This window comes from Carcharhinus amblyrhynchos, chromosome 10, assembly GCF_965287045.1.
Source record: "Carcharhinus amblyrhynchos chromosome 10, sCarAmb.v2.hapA, whole genome shotgun sequence".
NCBI classification, from domain to species: domain Eukaryota; kingdom Metazoa; phylum Chordata; class Chondrichthyes; order Carcharhiniformes; family Carcharhinidae; genus Carcharhinus; species Carcharhinus amblyrhynchos.
Window position 1 is genome coordinate 108,565,469 of NC_137333.1, and position 18,068 is coordinate 108,583,536.

The following is an 18,068-nucleotide window of genomic DNA, read 5'->3' on the forward strand; positions in this document are numbered from 1 at the left end:
GGAGAGGGTGCAGAGGACGTTTACCAGGATGTTGCCTGGTATGGAGGGGAGGTCCTATGAGGAGAGACTGAGGGATTTGGGGTTGTTTTCGCTAGAAAGAAGGCGGCTAAGAGGGGATCCTATTGAAACATATAAGATGATTAGAGGTTTAGATAGGGTGGATAGTGATAGCCTTTTCCCTCTGATGGAGAAATCTAGCACGAGGGGGCATGGCTTTAAGTTAAGGGGGGGTAGTTATAGGATGGATGTCAGGGGTAGGTTCTTTACCCAGAGGGTGGTGAGGGATTGGAATGCCCTGCCTGCTGCAGTTGTAAATGCGCCTAGTTTGGGGGCGTTTAAGAGATCCATGGATAGGTTTATGGATGAAAAGGGATTGGTTTAGGTTAGAGGGTCATTGTTTTTTAACTGGTAGGCGCAACATCGTGGGCCGAAGGGCCTGTTCTGCGCTGTAATGTTCTATGTTCTATGTTTTCTGGCAATACTCCTCCCAAACTACACAACTCCTCATGTCTTATCAAAAATTGACTTGCTTCCATATCTCTGAAAATTTTATCATTTTTACCTACTCTCCCTGGTTCACATGAGTAAACTTTACCCACACAAGTAAATTCTTTAAAGAGATCTGGCATCTTCTTGTCAATCAGCTCCTGACCAGGCTGTCCGTTCTGTTGAACCCCCTTCACTTTGATTGAACTTTTCTTTACCACATTAACAAACCCCACTGGTTTATCCCGTTTTGCCATGTCAGTCTTCCCAGTGCTTTTCTTAAATGACAAAACTGCGACTTTACACGGCCTAATTTATTATAGTGAAAACATCTGAGGTTTTTCATTTTTCTTCCACTGTCCTGGATTTCCTTTTAACCTGAGGTACACTGTCTTTATCTCCCACAAGATCTCCTTCACCTTTACCACCTGAGGATGCCCCAGTTTCTATCCCTCAGGCTGGAACTGATGTTGGAAACCAAACTTTAATTTAGGAACTAATTCATAATCATCCGCCATTTCTGCTGCTAACCTCCCAGTTTTAACCCTCTGCTCTTCCACATGAGTTCTCAATACATCAAGAAGTGAATTTTTAAACTCTCCAAAATAATAATTTCTCTAAAAGCTTCATTCGTCTGGTCAATTTTCAAAGACCTTATCCACCTATCAAAATTACTCTGTTTGATCCTTCCAAATTCTTAAAGTAAACGTTTATTTATTAATCATAAGTAAGGCTGACATTAACACTGCAGTGAAGTTATTGTGAAATTCCCCTAGTCACCACAGTCCGGCACCTATTCGGGTCAATACACCTAACCAGCATGTTTTTCAGACTGTGGGAGGAAACTGGAGCACCCGGAGGAAACCCACGTAGACACGGGGAGAAAGTGCAAACAGCACACAGACAGTAACCCAAGCTGGGAATTGAACCCGGGTCCCTGGTGCTATGAAGCAGCAATGCTAACCACTGTGCTACTGTGCCGCCCTTAGAAACCCCAGAAGTTCTATGTGCATCTGATCCAGTTCTTTCCTTAGATTTCTAAAGTGTTGTCTGCAGCTTCTGGCACGAGTTCATTTGTATCAAAGATGGATTTCTTCACCTCCTCATACTTCCTCTAATAGTAATTCAAACAGCTTACTATCTTTGATGTACTTTGTCATGTTTAAGTATTTTAACTGGTAAAAGTTATGCTCTTTGTTATATTCTCACTGAGTTCTCACATAAACTTTGTTTGATAAAAGTTTTCAGTGGGTCACTGGAATCATACCTGGAGTGAAACACCTTATGCTCGCCCCAAACCAAAATCAAATGTAAAACTTAGGGTCTGTGCTAACTTCATAAATACCTTGGAGTTTCTGATCTGCTCCTAACATACTGAATGAGTGAAGCGTCACCCAATGGGAAGCAGCCAGCAAGGGTTATACCCTATTTCCCAACCTGAACTGGTGTTATACGTCTCGATGTGAAGACTACCTGACTGAGCCGCAGCAGTGGTTTCCTTTGGGGCATGATAAAGCGTTTTGGTGACAGGAAACGTGTGTTCAGGTGAATTATTACAGTTAGATACAGAGTAAAGCTCCCTCTACACTGTCCCCCATCAAACACTCCCAGGACAGGTACAGCACGGGGTTAGATACAGAGTAAAGCTCCCTCTACACTGTCCCCATCAAACACTCCCAGGACAGGTACAGCACGGGGTTAGATACAGAGTAAAGCTCCCTCTACACTGTCCCCCATCAAACACTCCCAGGACAGGTACAGCACGGGGTTAGATACAGAGTAAAGCTCCCTCTACACTGTCCCCCATCAAACACTCCCAGGACAGGTACAGCACGGGGTTAGATACAGAGTAAAGCTCCCTCTACACTGTCCCCCCATCAAACACTCCCAGGACAGGGACAGCACGGGGTTAGATACAGAGTAAAGCTCCCTCTACACTGTCCCCCCATCAAACACTCCCAGGACAGGGACAGCACGGGGTTAGATACAGAGTAAAGCTCCCTCTACACTGTCCCCATCAAACACTCCCAGGACAGGGACAGCACGGGGTTAGCTACATGGAAGATGATTGTTAATAGAACCATTTCCTATAATATTTGGTAGCTGATGAGACTGAGGACTCACAGGTGGAAGGTTTTCCGCAGGAGGTAGTTTTTGAAAAAAGGAATGCTTGTCAGTGCTCGCCATAGCATTGCCTCTCGCTGCCAATCTCCGAGGGACATCACCTCTGATCCCAGGCCGGGGGAGATGGCCAAGACACCAAATGTGGAGAATACATAGTGTTCGGGATCCAGCTTGTGCTTGGGAACCACAATGAGATCGTATGGCCTGGGTCCAATGCAATAGAGAGAGAGTGAGGGTGAGAAAGGTTACAAGATCTGGGGCAAATTAACTGACCGCCGTCCCAGATACAGCGGCAATTGATTCCAGTGCCTCCCCATCGAGTTACCCTGAGGACTCTCACTGCACTGACAGGACATGTGAGAGCCCAGACAGTGCATGCCACTCTGTGCACCAGATCAGCTGAGCTGGATCCACTCTCAGACCCTGGCATGCTCTGCCTTCTGGCTGTGGCATCCCTCGTTAGTTTAGAAACATAAAAACAGATGAATTAGGAGCAAGAGTTGGCCGTTCTGCCCCTTGTGCCTGCTACCCCATTCAGTAAGATCATGGCTGATCTGTGTCAACGCTACTCTTCTTCCTACTCTTCTATACTTTGGCACCAATGTAACACAAGATTCCCATTGCCCAGCTGAGGACCCAGGCCAACCTGCAGCTCCAGCTGGCTCTGGGATTGCTGAGTTTGGGATGAAGCTGTGCACTTCATACCACAGCAGGCAGGGTAACTCACCAGGAGTTGTGCCTGGCATTTGGAACTCCCCACTCACCTGACAAAGGAGCAGCGCTCCGAAAGCTAGTGGCGTTTGCTACCAAACAAACCTGCTGGACTTTAATCTGGTGTTGTGAGACTTCTTTTTGGGCATGGGAGTCAGGGGGAGTGCAGAGGTGTCAGATTATCTGGACAAAAATTTGAAAGGGCTGCTATGAGATATGATGAACCAAATACTCCCCATATCCTGTTTACTGTAAAAACACAAATTAATGGTTAGAGATTCCAAACGATGTTGAATTGAGAATCTGCTGTTGGCTAATCTGTTTTATTTGTCCTTACTCCCTCTCTGTAATTACCTGTACATTTGGTTGGTTCTGATGTTCAGATAGTAGAATTTTGTTTTGCCCAGGTGGCTGCACTTTGCCAGAATTCCCAAGGCATCTTCTCCAGTCAGAGGCTTAGACACAGAGCTGTCAACGCTTGTTGGTCTCGACAAATCCATCATCAGCACTGAACTCGGTGACTCCCTGCAAAACCACACACTGCCGTAAACACAGACATACTCCCAGTAAACTCAGACACCTCCCCGCAAACACAGACACCTCCCCGCAAACACAGACACCTCCCCGCAAACACAGACACCTCCCCGCAAACACAGACACCTCCCCGCAAACACAGACACCTCCCCGTAAACACAGACATACTCCCAGTAAACACAGACACCTCCTCGTAAACACAGACATACTCCCAGTAAACACAGACACCTCCTCGTAAACACAGACACCTCCTCGTAAACACAGACACCTCCCCGTAAACACAGACACCTCCTCGTAAACACAGACACCTCCTCGTAAACACAGACACCTCCCCGTAAACACAGACATACTCCCAGTAAACACAGACACCTCCTCGTAAACACAGACACCTCCCCGTAAACACAGACACCTCCTCGTAAACACAGACACCTCCCCGCAAACACAGTCACCTCCCCGCAAACACAGACACCTCCCCGCAAACACAGACACCTCCCTGCAAACACAGACACCTCCCCGTAAACACAGACATACTCCCAGTAAACACAGACACCACCCTGCAAACACAGACACCTCCCCGTAAACACAGACACACTCCCAGTAAACACAGACACCACCCTGTAAACACAGACACCTCCCCGTAAACACAGACACACTCCCGGTAAACACAGACACCTCCCTGTAAACACAGACATACTCCCAGTAAACACAGACACGCTTCCCATAAACGCAGACACCTCCCCATAAACACAGACACACTCCCCGTAAATGCAGACACCTCCCTATAAACACATACACACTTCCCATAAACACAGATATGTTCCACGTAAACACAGACATGCTCCCCGTAAACACAGACACACTCCCCATAAATGCAGACATACTCCCTGTACAGGGCACTGGTGAGGCCACAACTGGAGTACTGTGTGCAGTTTTGGTCGCTGCACTTGCGCAAGGATATATTGGCCTTGGAGGGAGTGCAGAGGAGGTTCACTAGGCTGATACCGGAGATGAGGGGGTTGGACTATGAAGAGAGACTGAATAAACTGGGTCTGTACTCGTTGGAGTTTAGAAGGCTGAGGGGGGATCTTATAGAGACATATAAGATAATGAAAGGGATGGATAGGGTAGAAGTAGAGAGATTCTTCTCGCATAGAAAGGATAGCAGAACTACAGGAAACAGCCTCAAAATAAGTGTGGGGGGGGGTGCACTTTAGAACAGAGTTGAGGAGGAACTTCTTCAGTCAAAGGGTGGTGAGTCTCTGGAATTCTCTGCCCAATGAAGTGGTGGAGGCTAGCTTGCTGAATATATTTATGTCATGGGTAGATAGGTTTCTGATAGACAGGGGAATTAAGGGTTATGGGGAGAAAGCGGGAAAGTGGAACTGATCCACTTCAGATCAGCCATGATCTTATTGAATGGCGGGGCAGGCTCGAAGGGCTAGATGGCCTACTCCTGCTCCTATTTCTTACGTTCTTATGTTCTGTAAACGCAGATATGCTCCCTGTAAATGCAGATATGCTCCCTGTAAAGACAGACACACTCCCTATAAACGCAGATATGCTCCCTGTAAACGCAGACACGCTCCCCGTAAATGCAGACATGCTCCCCACGAGCGCAGACACGTTCCCCGTAAACACAGGCACACTCCCTGTGAGCGCAGACACACTCCCTGTAAACACAGACTCACTCCCCACAAATGCAGGCAAGCTCTCCGAAAACACTAGCACGCTCTCTGTAAACACAGACACGCTCCCCGTAAATGCAGATACGGTCCCTATCAACACGCATGCTCCCTGTAAATGCAGACGTGCTCCCCGCAAACATAGACACACTCCCCGTAAACACAGGCACGCTCCCCGTGAGCACAGACACATTCCCTGTAAACACAGGCACGCTCCCCATAAGCGCAGACACGTTCCCCGTAAACACAGGCACGCTCCCCATAAGCGCAGACACATTCCCCGTAAACACAGGCACGCTCCCCATAAGCGCAGACATGCTCACTGTAAACAGACACTCTCCCCATAAACATAGGCACGCTCTCCGTAAACACAAGCACGCTCATGTTAAAATGACACATTCCCTGTTGGGAGTACTTGGTCATTGAGATGTGTTCAGCTGGGAGGTTCTGTAGATTAATGAGCTCATTGTCAATGGATGAATTAGACTTGTAGCAAGTTTCCACAGAAGCAGCAGAATTTCTGATGACATCAAGTTTACAAGAGGCAATAGATAGAAACTAGAAGCAGGAAGAGGCCATTGGGCCCTTTGAGCCTGCTCTGCCATTCATTTTGACCATGGCTGATCATCAAATTCAATATCCTGATCCCACTTCCCACCTTTTCCCTTGATCTCTTTAGCCCCAAGAGCTATATTTAATTTCTTCCTGAAATCACACAACGTTTCGGCCTCAACTACTTTCTGTGGGAGTGAATTCCACACACTCACCACCCTCTGGATGAAGACATTTCCCCCCATCTCAGTCCTAAAAGGTTTACCCCTTATCCTCAAACTCTGACCCCTAGTTCTGGACTAGCCCACCATCGGGAACATTCTTTCTGAATCTACCCTGTCTAACCCTGTTAGAATTTTATAAGTTTCTATGAGATCCCCTCTCACTCTTCTAAACTCTTAATATAGTCCTAACCGACTTAGTCTCTCCTCATGTGACAGACCTGATATCCAGGAATCAGCCTGGTAAACAAAAGACCGTAAGACAAGAACTGACACAGGAGCAGAATTAGGCCACTCGGCCCATCGAGTCTGCTCCGCCATCCAATCATGGCTGATATTTTCTCAACCCCATTCTCCTGCCTTTTCCCCATAACCCCTGAACCCCTTATTAATCAAGAACCTATTTATCTCTGTCTTAAAGACACTCAATACCTGCCCTCCACAGCCTTCTGTGGCAAACAGTTACACAGATTCCCCACTCTCTGGCTGAAGAAATTCCTCCTCATCTCTGTTTTAAAGGATCGTTCCTTTAGCCTGAGGTTGTGCCCTCTCTGGTTCTATTTTTTCCTGCTTGTAGAAACATCCTCTCCACGTCCACTCTATCCAGGGCCTCGCAGTATCCAGTAAGTTTCAATAAGATCCCCCCTCATCATTCTAAACTCCAACGAGTGGACACCCAAAGTCCTCAACCATTCCTCATAAGACAAGCTCTTCATTCCAGGGATCATTCTTGTGAACTTCCTCTGGACCCTTTCCAAGGCCAGCACATCCTTCCTTAGGTACGGGGCCCCAAAACTGCTCACAATCCTCCAAATGGGTCTGACCAGAACCTTATACAGCCTCAGAGGTCCATCCCTGCTCTTGTATTCTAGCTATCTCGACAGGGATGCTAACATTGCATTTGCCTTCCTAACTGCCAACTGAACCTGTACATTAGCCTTCAGAGAATCTTGAACAACGACTCCCAAGTCCCTTTGTGTTTCTGATTTCCTAAACATTTCCCCATTTAGAAAATAGTCTGAATCCATTCCTCCTTCCAAACTGCATAACCTCACACTTTTCCACACTGTATTCCATCTGACAGTTTTTTGCCCACTATGCTAACCTGTCCGTAACAAGGACATCCTTCCTCAGATAAGGACACCACAGGTGTGGCCTCACCAATTGTAGGATGAGGGAATCCAGTCAGGAACGTTATGGAATACAGTAGTCTAGAATTAACTAGGGAATGGATGGGGGTTTCAGCAGCAAATGAGCTTATCGAAAGCAGATGGGAAGATAAGGAATGGAGAAGTTATACAGGACAATTACCTTTCTGTCTGCTTGTAGCCTGCACGGGTTTGAGTGGGCTTGGGTTTATAATCTCCAGCTAAATTGACTCGGAAGGCCTTGGACATCAGGCCCAGCTTGGTCTGCCAGGCAGCTTCTAGCTGTGCCGTGGTAGCCCCGATAATGGCAACCGAGTGATGGAGATCAGCGACTGACAGCAGCTTCTGGTCACAGGAATCCAGGTCTTGTTCCAGGGGGAAGGAAGCATGCCGTCTGGCAAACTGAGGCATCACGCTGTTGGGCAGGGGCTCCTCTGGGAGAGGGGGCAGTCGTGGCCGGTCATCAGTACCAGTTCTGCCAGGCTTCCTGTTCTTCTCAAACAAAGGGGAGGGGTCCCTTGGGAAAGCTTTGGCCATTGCTCCCAAGATGTCAATGTCAGCAAGCTTGGCCCGGTTAATCTGGTAGTGATGATAGATGCTCTCAAGGTGACGTAGAAGCTGTGGCTTGCCGCGCAGGTAATTGCGGTACTGTGCAGTCAGGCGCAAAACCTCATACAGGTAACGCCACCAACGCCTCCTGTTTGTTTTTATGACAGTGATGAAGATATTTATTAGTTCAGTCAGTAGGAGATCAATGTCTGCACCATCAGGCTTCCTGTTCTCCCGGATTCTGCTGCTGAGACGCTGTCGGATGCTGAGGGCCCAGGTTGAAGCTCGGTCACAGAGGTCATATCTGTCTGCGGAAGCATTTGCTGAAAGACAGAATAACTTCACTCCTCAATCCAAAACCATCTCACCCAAAATATCAGCTCAGTGTACCCTCCAGCCTTTAAAGCTCTGTCCATCTATCACACAGCCCACCCCCCACCCCCCACCATCGCCTGGCACTGCCTTGCAGAATCAGTATGCTATCATCCCCACAGTTTGTGTCATCAATTAATCTAAATATTATTTGTTCAGTGATGATTCCAGGAAGTGTCTGGTTCCAGGGTAGATGACGACATTGTGATATCATCGCTGGGCTAGTCATCCAGAGACACAGGGTCATGCTCTGGGGACCAGGCTCAAATCCCACCATTTCAATTCAATAGGAATCTGGAATTAAAAGTTTAATGAAGATTAGTGAACCCATCTGGTTCACTAAAGTCCTTGGGGAAATCTGCTGTCCTTACCCAGTCTGGCCTACATGGTTGATTCTGAAATGACCGAGTGAGCCACTCAGTTGTATTCAGCTGCCCCTAAGAAAACACAAAGGAATGAAACTGGACAGAGCAGCAGAAAGCACCTGGCACCAGAAATGACAATGGAAGGGATTGTGTTTCTGAGAAGCTGCTTGATCTGTTTATTCAGCGCTGAATTATTCCACTCCCCACTTTCCAGGGAATTGATTTTTGAGATCCAGCCTTCACCCAGATGGTTCACAGCACAGACTGAGCAGATGCACGGATTCTCCTCATGTCCTAATCTCCCACTGAAATCGAGGGTGGGACTGGCTACCTTCCCGGTTTGGGAATTACTTGTCAGGTAAGCCATGTTTTGGACAATTATAATCTATCCCGATCAAACCCAAAAGGATTTGCTGTGTTGGCAGCCTGGTCAAATTCCCTGTGCCTTTTCTGTGCAGAATTTACCGAGAATACCTTGGACAGGGACTGTGGAATCTTAGTGAGGCTAAATTTATCCAGGATACTGAGTCCAGTTAGATACTGAATGATCTGCAGAGACATTGTGTGTGGGTGCTGAATACTGGTTGGTGAACTCAGGCACAATGGGTTGAATGATGAACAACACCTCAATGCTATCCAAGTTTAGATCACTGAATCATAGAATCCATACAGAGCAGAAGGAGGCCCTTCAGCCCATCACGTCTGCACCGACCAGAATCCCATCCAGACCCTATCCCCATAATCCCATGTATTTACCCTGCTAGTCCCCTTGATACCAGGGTCAATTTAGCATAGCCAATCAATCTAACCCCACACATCCCACCCACGCAGACTTGGGGAGAACCCGGGTCCCTGGGGCTGTGAGATAACAGTGCTAAACACTGTGCCACCGATGTGTGATGTCTGTCATGCCCTGATTGATTGGAGAATGAGTTACTGTACCAGCAGGATAAAGGTCAGACTGCTCTGTGACTGAGATTGAAGGGAGTTTATCTTGGGCTGGTGAGGGAACATCCTCTGCAGAAGCCATAATTATCTTCAGTTCAATTGAACCAATGCGAGATTCAGTATCTGTAAGTGAGAGAGTAATACCAACATTGCTGAACGTAGCCGAGCAGTAATACAGCACTCAACGAAATAGAAACACACAACATTCAACACAGAGTCCAAAAAGAACACACAAGTGGAAATAACACGAGGAATGACAACATTTGCTCATTCTATTTGCTAATCTGACCAGGGTTGTCAGATCATGAAACTGGTAGGCTGGAAATGCACCTCAGAAAAACAATGCTCCACTTCCGAGAGTTCTGACAATCCTTCGCTGTCAATAATGACGCTCCTCCCACAAATAAATGACAAATCTCACTTCAGTGGGGGCCAGTTCTTGAGGACACTAAAACAGGAAAAGAATAGTTGGGGGGAAGACAGACCTGAAAATCAAACATCATGAATTCAAAAACCACACCAAGCACAATGGTAGGACACCGCAGTGAGAGTGGGAGCAGCAATCAGTCAGACAGTCAGTGCTGAGGGAGCACCGCACTGTCAGAGGGTCAGTACTGAGGGAGTGCCGCACTGTCAGAGGGTCAGTACTGAGGGAGTGCCGCACTGTCAGAGGGTCAGTGCTGAGGGAGCGCCGCACTGTCAGAGGGTCAGTACTGAGGGAGTGCCGCACTGTCAGAGGGTCAGTGCTGAGGGAGTGCCGCACTGTCAGAGGGTCAGTGCTGAGGGAGTGCCGCACTGTCAGAGGGTCAGTACTGAGGGAGTGCCGCACTGTCAGAGGGTCAGTGCTGAGGGAGTGCCGCACTGTCAGAGGGTCAGTGCTGAGGGAGCGCCGCACTGTCAGAGGGTCAGTACTGAGGGAGTGCCGCACTGTCAGAGGGTCAGTGCCGAGGGAGTGCCGCACTGTCAGAGGGTCAGTGCTGAGGGAGTGCCGCACTGTCAGAGGGTCAGTGCTGAGGGAGTGCCTCACTGTCAGAGGGTCAGTGCTGAGGGAGTGCCGCACTGTCAGAGGGTCAGTACTGAGGGAGTGCCGCACTGTCAGAGGGTCAGTGCTGAGGGAGTGCCGCACTGTCAGAGGGTCAGTGCTGAGGGAGTGTCGCACTGTCAGAGGGTCAGTGCTGAGGGAGTGCCGCACTGTCAGAGGGTCAGTGCTGAGGGAGTGCCGCACTGTCAGAGGGTCAGTGCTGAGGGAGTGTCGCACTGTCAGAGGGTCAGTGCTGAGGGAACGCCGCACTGTCAGAGGGTCAGTGCTGAGGGAGTGCCGCACTGTCAGAGGGTCAGTGCTGAGGGAGTGCCGCACTGTCAGAGGGTCAGTGCTGAGGGAGTGTCGCACTGTCAGAGGGTCAGTGCTGAGGGAGTGCCGCACTGTCAGAGGGTCAGTGCTGAGGGAGTGCCTCACTGTCAGAGGGTCAGTGCTGAGGGAGTGTCGCACTGTCAGAGGGTCAGTGCTGAGGGAGTGCCTCACTGTCAGAGGGTCAGTGCTGAGGGAGTGCCGCACTGTCAGAGGGTCAGTGCTGAGGGAGTGCCTCACTGTCAGAGGGTCAGTGCTGAGGGAGTGCCGCACTGTCAGAGGGTCAGTGCTGAGGGAGTGCCGCACTGTCAGAGGGTCAGTGCTGAGGGAGTGCCTCACTGTCAGAGGGTCAGTGCTGAGGGAGTGTCTCACTGTCAGAGGGTCAGTGCTGAGGGAGTGCCGCACTGTCGGGAGGTGTGTGTTGGGTGTGGGATCTTGCTGTGCGCGATGGGGCTCAGGACCCTCCGGGTGATTTACCTGCCGGGCCTCCCGCTCTGTTAGCGCCGTTACCAGGGCGACGCTGGTCGTCAAGACGGCGTGCGCGCTCCCAAACCGGGGGGCGTGCGCGCTCCCGGAAGCCGGACTGCGAGCTTCCGGAGGACAGCGCGCGCGCCCCCGTTGCGATGATGTTCCCGCGGAGAGACCGTGCGCGCTCCTGGAGAGGGTTCAGTGTGCGCGCCTCCCACTCACTGGGAGGGTGGGGCCGCAACTCATGGTGATCTCCCCACCCCCGTCACCCCCCCAGCCCCCACCCCCCTCACCCCCCCCTCACCCCCCCAGCCCCCACCCCCCTCACCCCCCCCAGCCCCCCACCCCCCCCAGCCCCCCACCCCCCCCCAGCTCCCACCCCCCTCACCCCCCCAGCCCCTCACCCCCCTCACCCCTCCAGCCCCTCATCCCCCTCACCCCCTCAGCCCCTCACCCCCTCACCCCAATCCACACCCCTCATCCCCATCCCCCAACCTCTCAGTCCCATCCCTCACCCCCAAACCACAATCCCCACCCCCAACCTCTCACCCCAATCCCCACCCCCACCCTCGTCTCACCCCCCAACCCCCCTCCTCACCCCCCACCCCCCTCCTCCCCTCAAACCCCTTCCCCCCAAACCCCCCTCCTCCCCCAAACCCCATCTCCAATCCCCGCCCCCAACCCCACCCCTATCCCCCACCCCATCCCCCGCTCCCACCCCCAGCCCCCCTCAACCCCACCCCTCCTCCCCCCTACCCCCAACCCCTCACCCCAATCCCCACCCTCACCCCCCCACCCCCAAATCCTAATCCCCACCCCCCAACCCCATCCCCTCCCCAACCCCATCACTTCCCCTCACCCTCACCTCCAGCCCCCCACCCCAACCCCTCCCCTCACCCCCCCACCCCATCCCCCTCAACCCTCTCCCCCTCACCCCTCAACCCCCAAACCCCCATCCCCACCCCCAACCCCTCACCCCCCATCCCCATCTCCAACTCCCTCATTCCTAATCCCTCCCCATCCCCAACTTCTCCCCATCCCCAACCCCTTCCCATTCTGTTCCCGATCCCACCCATTTTGGTGATAGTGACCACAATTCGGTTACGTTCACCTTAGTGATGGAAAGGGATAGGCATGAACCTCGGGTCAGTAGTTTTAGCTGGGGGAAGGGTAACTATGAGGCCATTAGGAGAGAATTAGGAAGCATTGGTTGGACTAGGAGATTACAGGGACTAGGAACGTCTGAAATGTGGAGTTTGTTCAAGGAGCAGCTACTGTGGGTCTGTGATAGGTATGTCCCTGTCAGGCAAGGAGGAATTGGTAGGGCTAGGGAACCGTGGTGCACGAAAAAAGTTGATTTGTTGGTTAGGAAGAAGAAGGAGGCTTATGTTCGGATGAGGCTTGAGGGCTCGGGTAGTGCAGTAGAAAGCTTTAGATTGGCTAGGAGGGAGTTGAAGAGGGAGTTAAGAAGGGCTAGAAGAGGGCATGAGATGACTTTGGCTGATAGGATTAAGGAGAATCCTAAGGCGTTCTATAGGTATGTCAAGAATAGAAGGTTGGTCAGGGCAAGATTAGGGCCAGTTACAGACAGTAGGGGGAAGTTGTGTGTGGAACCGGAAGAGATTGGAGAGGCATTGAACCATTATTTCTCTTCGGTGTTCACACAGGACGATATGAATGTAGCTGAGGAGGTCACTGGGGTGAAGGGGTGTAAAATAGAAAGTATTGTAGTTGATACAGAGGATGTGTTGGATATTCTAGAAGGGTTGAAAATAGATAAGTCCCCTGGTCCTGACGGGATTTACCCTAGGATTCTATGGGAGGCAAGAGAGGTGATTGCAGAGCCACTGGCTCTGATCTTCAGGTCGTCGTTGGTCTCTGGTATAGTACCGGATGATTGGAGGACAGCGAATGTTGTCCCATTGTTTAAGAAGGGGAGCAGAGACTTCCCTGGGAATTATAGACCAGTGAGTCTTACTTCTGTAGTGGGCAAGGTTTTAGAAAGAATTATTAGGGATAGGATTTATAGTTATTTGGAGAGTAATGAATTGATTAGAGATAGTCAGCATGGTTTTGTAGCGGGAAGGTCGTGCCTTACTAACCTTATTGAGTTCTTTGAGAAGGTGACCAAAGAGGTGGATAGGGGTAAGGCAGTAGATGTGGTATATATGGATTTTAGTAAGGCGTTTGATAAGGTTCACCATGGTATGCTTCTGCAGAAAATGCAGATGTATGGGATTGGTGGTAATTTAGGTACTTGGATCAGGAATTGGTTAGCAGATAGGAGACAGAGGGTGGTGGTTGATGGTAATTATTCATCATGGAGTTCGGTTACGAGTGGTGTGCCTCAGGGATCTGTTTTGGGGCCACTGCTGTTCGTAATCTTTATTAATGATCTGGATGAGGGTATAGTTGGGTGGATTAGTAAGTTTGCTGATGACACCAAAGTCGGAGGTGTGGTAGATTGTGAGGAAGGGTGTCGAAGTTTGCAGGGTGACTTGGACAGGTTGCAGAGCTGGGCCGCGAGGTGGCGGATGGAGTTTAATGCGGAGAAGTGTGAGGTAATCCATTTCGGTAGGAATAACAGATGTGTTGAGTATAGGGCTAACGGGAGGACTTTGAATAGAGTGGAGGAGCAGAGGGATCTAGGTGTATGTGTACATAGATCCCTGAAAGTTGGGAATCAAGTAGATAAGGTTGTTAAGAAGGCATACGGTGTCTTGGCGTTTATTGGTAGGGGGATTGAATTTAGGAGTCGCAGCGTCATGTTGCAACTGTACACAACTCTGGTGCGGCCGCACTTGGAGTATTGTGTGCAGTTTTGGTCCCCACATTACAGGAAGGACGTGGAGGCTTTGGAGAGGGTGCAGAGGAGGTTTACCAGGATGTTGCCTGGTATGGAGGGGAGATCCTATGAGGAGAGACTGAGGGATTTGGGGTTGTTTTCACTGGAAAGAAGGCGGCTAAGAGGGGATCTTATAGAAACATATAAGATGATTAGAGGTTTAGATAGGGTGGATGGTGATAGCCTGTTTCCTCGGATGGAGAAATCTAGCACGAGGGGGCATGGCTTTAAATTAAGGGGGGGTAGTTATAGGACGGATGTCAGGGGCAGGTTCTTTACCCAGAGGGTGGTGAGGGACTGGAATGCCCTGCCTGCTGCAGTTGTAAATGCGCCTAGTTTGGGGGCGTTTAAGAGATTGGTGGATAGGTTTATGGACGAAAAAGGAGTGGTTTAGATTAGTGGGTCAATGTTTTTTTTTAAAAATAAGACTGGTCGGCGCAACATTGTGGGCCGAAGGGCCTGTTCCGCGCTGTAATGTTCTATGTTCTATGTTCTATCCCCAATGCCTCCCCCACCCCTTGCCCTTCCCCTACCCCTCCCCCATTCCTCACAACCCCCTCCCCCATCCCTCCACCACCACTACCCTCAACGCCCTCTCCCAACTACCCTCAACCCCCCTCACCCCTGTTCTCCTCCCCCACTACCCTCAACCCCCCTCCCCCCCACCTCCACACCTCCATCCCCCTCCTCAGTCCCCCTTCTCCTCTCCCCCACAAAGCCTTTAAACTTGCTCTTTTCTCCATTTTGAATCACCCGAGCTTTTCTTTGTACTGTGGTGCTATTCGTCTCCCCCGATAACAAGACTGTCGACAGTGTAATGTTACTACCATCGAACCATCGAAAATTACAGCTCAGAAACAGGCCTTTTGGCTCTTCTTGTCTGTGCCGAACCATTTACTGCTCTTTCCTTTATTATTGTCCTTCTTTCTATTTCCCTGAGAGACTCTTCCCGCTCAAAAAAGACAGTAGGACTAGGGGGCACAGCCTCAAGATAAAGGGGAGGCGGTTTAGAACGGAGTTGAGGAGGAACTTCTTCACTCAAAGGGTGGTGAATCTCTGGAATTCTCTGCCCGTTGAAGTGGTGGAGGCTGCCTCGCTAAATATTTTTAAGAAGCGGGTTGATGGGTTTTTGATAAGAGAGGGGATTAAGGGTTATGGGGAGAGGGCGGGAAAGTGGAACTGAGCAGCGACAGATCAGCCATGATCTTATTGAATGGCGGGGCAGGCTCGAAGGGCTAGATGGCCTACTCCTGCTCCTATTTCTTATGTTCTTATGTTCTTATGTTCCCCCACCCCAGCCAGTCTAGTTTAAACCCTTCCCAACCATGTTGAATAATGAACAAAGAAAATTCCAGCACAGGAACAGGCCCTTCGGCCCCTCCAAGCCTGCACCGACCATGCTGCCCAATTGAACTAAAACCCCCTACCCTTCCGGGGACCATATCCCTCTATTCCCATCCTATTCATGGATTTATCCAGATGCCCCTTAAAAGTCACTACCATATCAGCTTCCACTACCTCCCCCGGCACTGAGTTCCAGGCACCCACCCCTCTTTGTGTAAAAAATCTGCCTCATACATCTCCTTTAAACCTTGCCCCTCGGACTGTAAACCTGTGCCCCCGGTAATTGACTCTTCCACTGTGGGAAAAAGCTACTGACTATTCACTCTGTTCATGCCTCTCATAATCTTGTAGACTTCAGTCAGGTCACCTAACCCCGTGCTGTACCTGTCCTGGGAGTGTTTGATGGGGGGACAGTGTAGAAGGAGCTTGACTCTGTATCTAACCCCGTGCTGTACCTGTCCTGGGAGTGTTTGATGGGGGGACAGTGTAGAAGGAGCTTTACTCTGTATCTAACCCCGTGCTGTACCTGTCCTGGGAGTGTTTGATGGGGGACAGTGTAGAGGGAGCTTTACTCTGTATCTAACCCCATGCTGTACCTGTCCTGGGAGTGTTTGATGGGGGACAGTGTAGAGGGAGCTTTACTCTGTATCTAACCCCATGCTGTACCTGTCCTGGGAGTGTTTGATGGGGGGACAGTGTAGAGGGAGCTTTACTCTGTATCTAACCCCATGCTGTACCTGTCCTGGGAGTGTTTGATGGGGGGATAGTGTAGAGGGAGCTTTACTCTGTATCTAACCCCGTGCTGTACCTGTCCTGGGAGTGTTTGATGGGGGGACAGTATAGAGGGAGCTTTACTCTGTATCTAACCCCGTGCTGTACCTGTCCTGGGAGTGTTTGATGGGGGAACAGTGTAGAGGTAGCTTTAATCTGTATCTAACCCCGTGCTGTACCTGTCCTGGGAGTGTTTGATGGGGACAGTGTAGAGGGAGTTTTACTCTGTATCTAACCCCGTGCTGTGCCTGTTCTGGGAGCATTTGCTGGGGGACAGTGTAAAGGGAGCTTTACTCTGTATCTAACCCCGTGCTGTACCTGTCCTGGGAGTGTTTGTTGGGGACAGTATAGCGGGAGCTTTACTCTGTATGTAACCCCGTGCTGTACCTGTCCTGGGAGTGTTTGATGGGGGACAGTGTAGAGGGAGCTTTACTCTGTATCTAACCCCGTGCTGTACCTGTCCTGGGAGTGTTTGATGGGGACAGTATAGAGGGAGCTTTACTCTGTATGTAACCCCGTGCTGTACCTGTCCTGGGAGTGTTTGATGGGCGGACAGTGTAGAGGGAGCTTTACTCTGTATCTAACCCCGTGCTGTACCTGTCCTGGGAGTGTTTGATGGGCGGACAGTGTAGAGGGAGCTTTACTCTGTATCTAACCCCGTGCTGTACCTGTCCTGGGAGTGTTTGATGGATGTGGGTATGCCGGCGTTGGACTGGCGTGAACACAGTAAAAAGTCTGACAACACCAGGTTTTAGTCCAACCTATTTATTTGATAATATACTCACAAGCTTTCGAGGGACACCCTCTTCGTCAGGTGAATGGAGAGTTCTGGCCTCAGACAGAGCATATAAAGCACAGACAGTTTAGAGATTACTGATTAGAATGCGAATCCTTACACCTAACCTGCTGTTCAAGACCTGAAGTGGTTGATAATGTGAGTGGAAGGAGCACTGATCACAGTTTAAAGAGATGTGTATTGTCTCCAGACAGTACAGTAAGTGAGGTTTTGCAAACCCAGGCAAGTCACGGGGGTTACAGATAGTGCGACATGAACCCAAGATCCCTGTTGAGACCGTCCTCATGTGTGCGGAACTTGGCTATCAGTCTCTGTTCAGCGACTCTGCGCTGTCGTGTGTCGTGAAGGCCGCCTTGGAGAATGCTTACCCGAAGGTCAGAGGCTGAATGCCCGTGACCACTGAAGTGTTCGCCAACAGGAAGGGAACAGTCTTGCCTGGTGACTGTCGAGCGATGTTCATTCATCCGTTGTCGTAGCGTCTGCATGGTCTCCCCAATGTACCATCCTTTCTTACAACGTATCAGGTAGACAATGTTGGCCGAGTTGCAAGAGTATTTACCATGTACCTGGTGGACGGTATTCTCACGTGTGATGATGGTATCTGTGTCGATGATCCGGCATGTCTTGCAGAGGTTGCTGTGGCAGGGTTGTGTGGTATTGTGGTCACTGTTCTCCTGAAGGCTGGGTAGTTTGCTGCGAACAATGGTCTGTTTGAGGTTGTGTGGTTGTCTGAAAGCAAGAAGTGGGGGTGTGGGGATAGCCCTGGCGAGATGTTCGTCTTCATCAATGATATGTTGAAGACTC

At 50.2% G+C, this 18,068-nt stretch overlaps 1 protein-coding gene across 1 annotated transcript in view; it reads right to left on the reverse strand.

Moving 5' to 3' along the window:
• Positions 1 to 7,715, reverse strand: part of LOC145349327 (dynein heavy chain domain-containing protein 1-like) — a 47,120-nt gene extending 39,405 nt beyond the window's left edge. The window contains exons 1-3 of the mRNA XM_080197828.1: positions 7,622 to 7,715; positions 3,676 to 3,846; positions 2,611 to 2,814 (exon numbers count right to left, since the gene is read on the reverse strand). Of these exons, the coding sequence (XP_080053954.1) occupies positions 2,611 to 2,814; positions 3,676 to 3,846; positions 7,622 to 7,707 (461 nt within the window). The 5' untranslated portion in view covers positions 7,708 to 7,715. The remainder of the gene's footprint in view (positions 1 to 2,610; positions 2,815 to 3,675; positions 3,847 to 7,621) is intronic.
• Between the last annotated feature and the right edge of the window lie 10,353 nt (positions 7,716 to 18,068).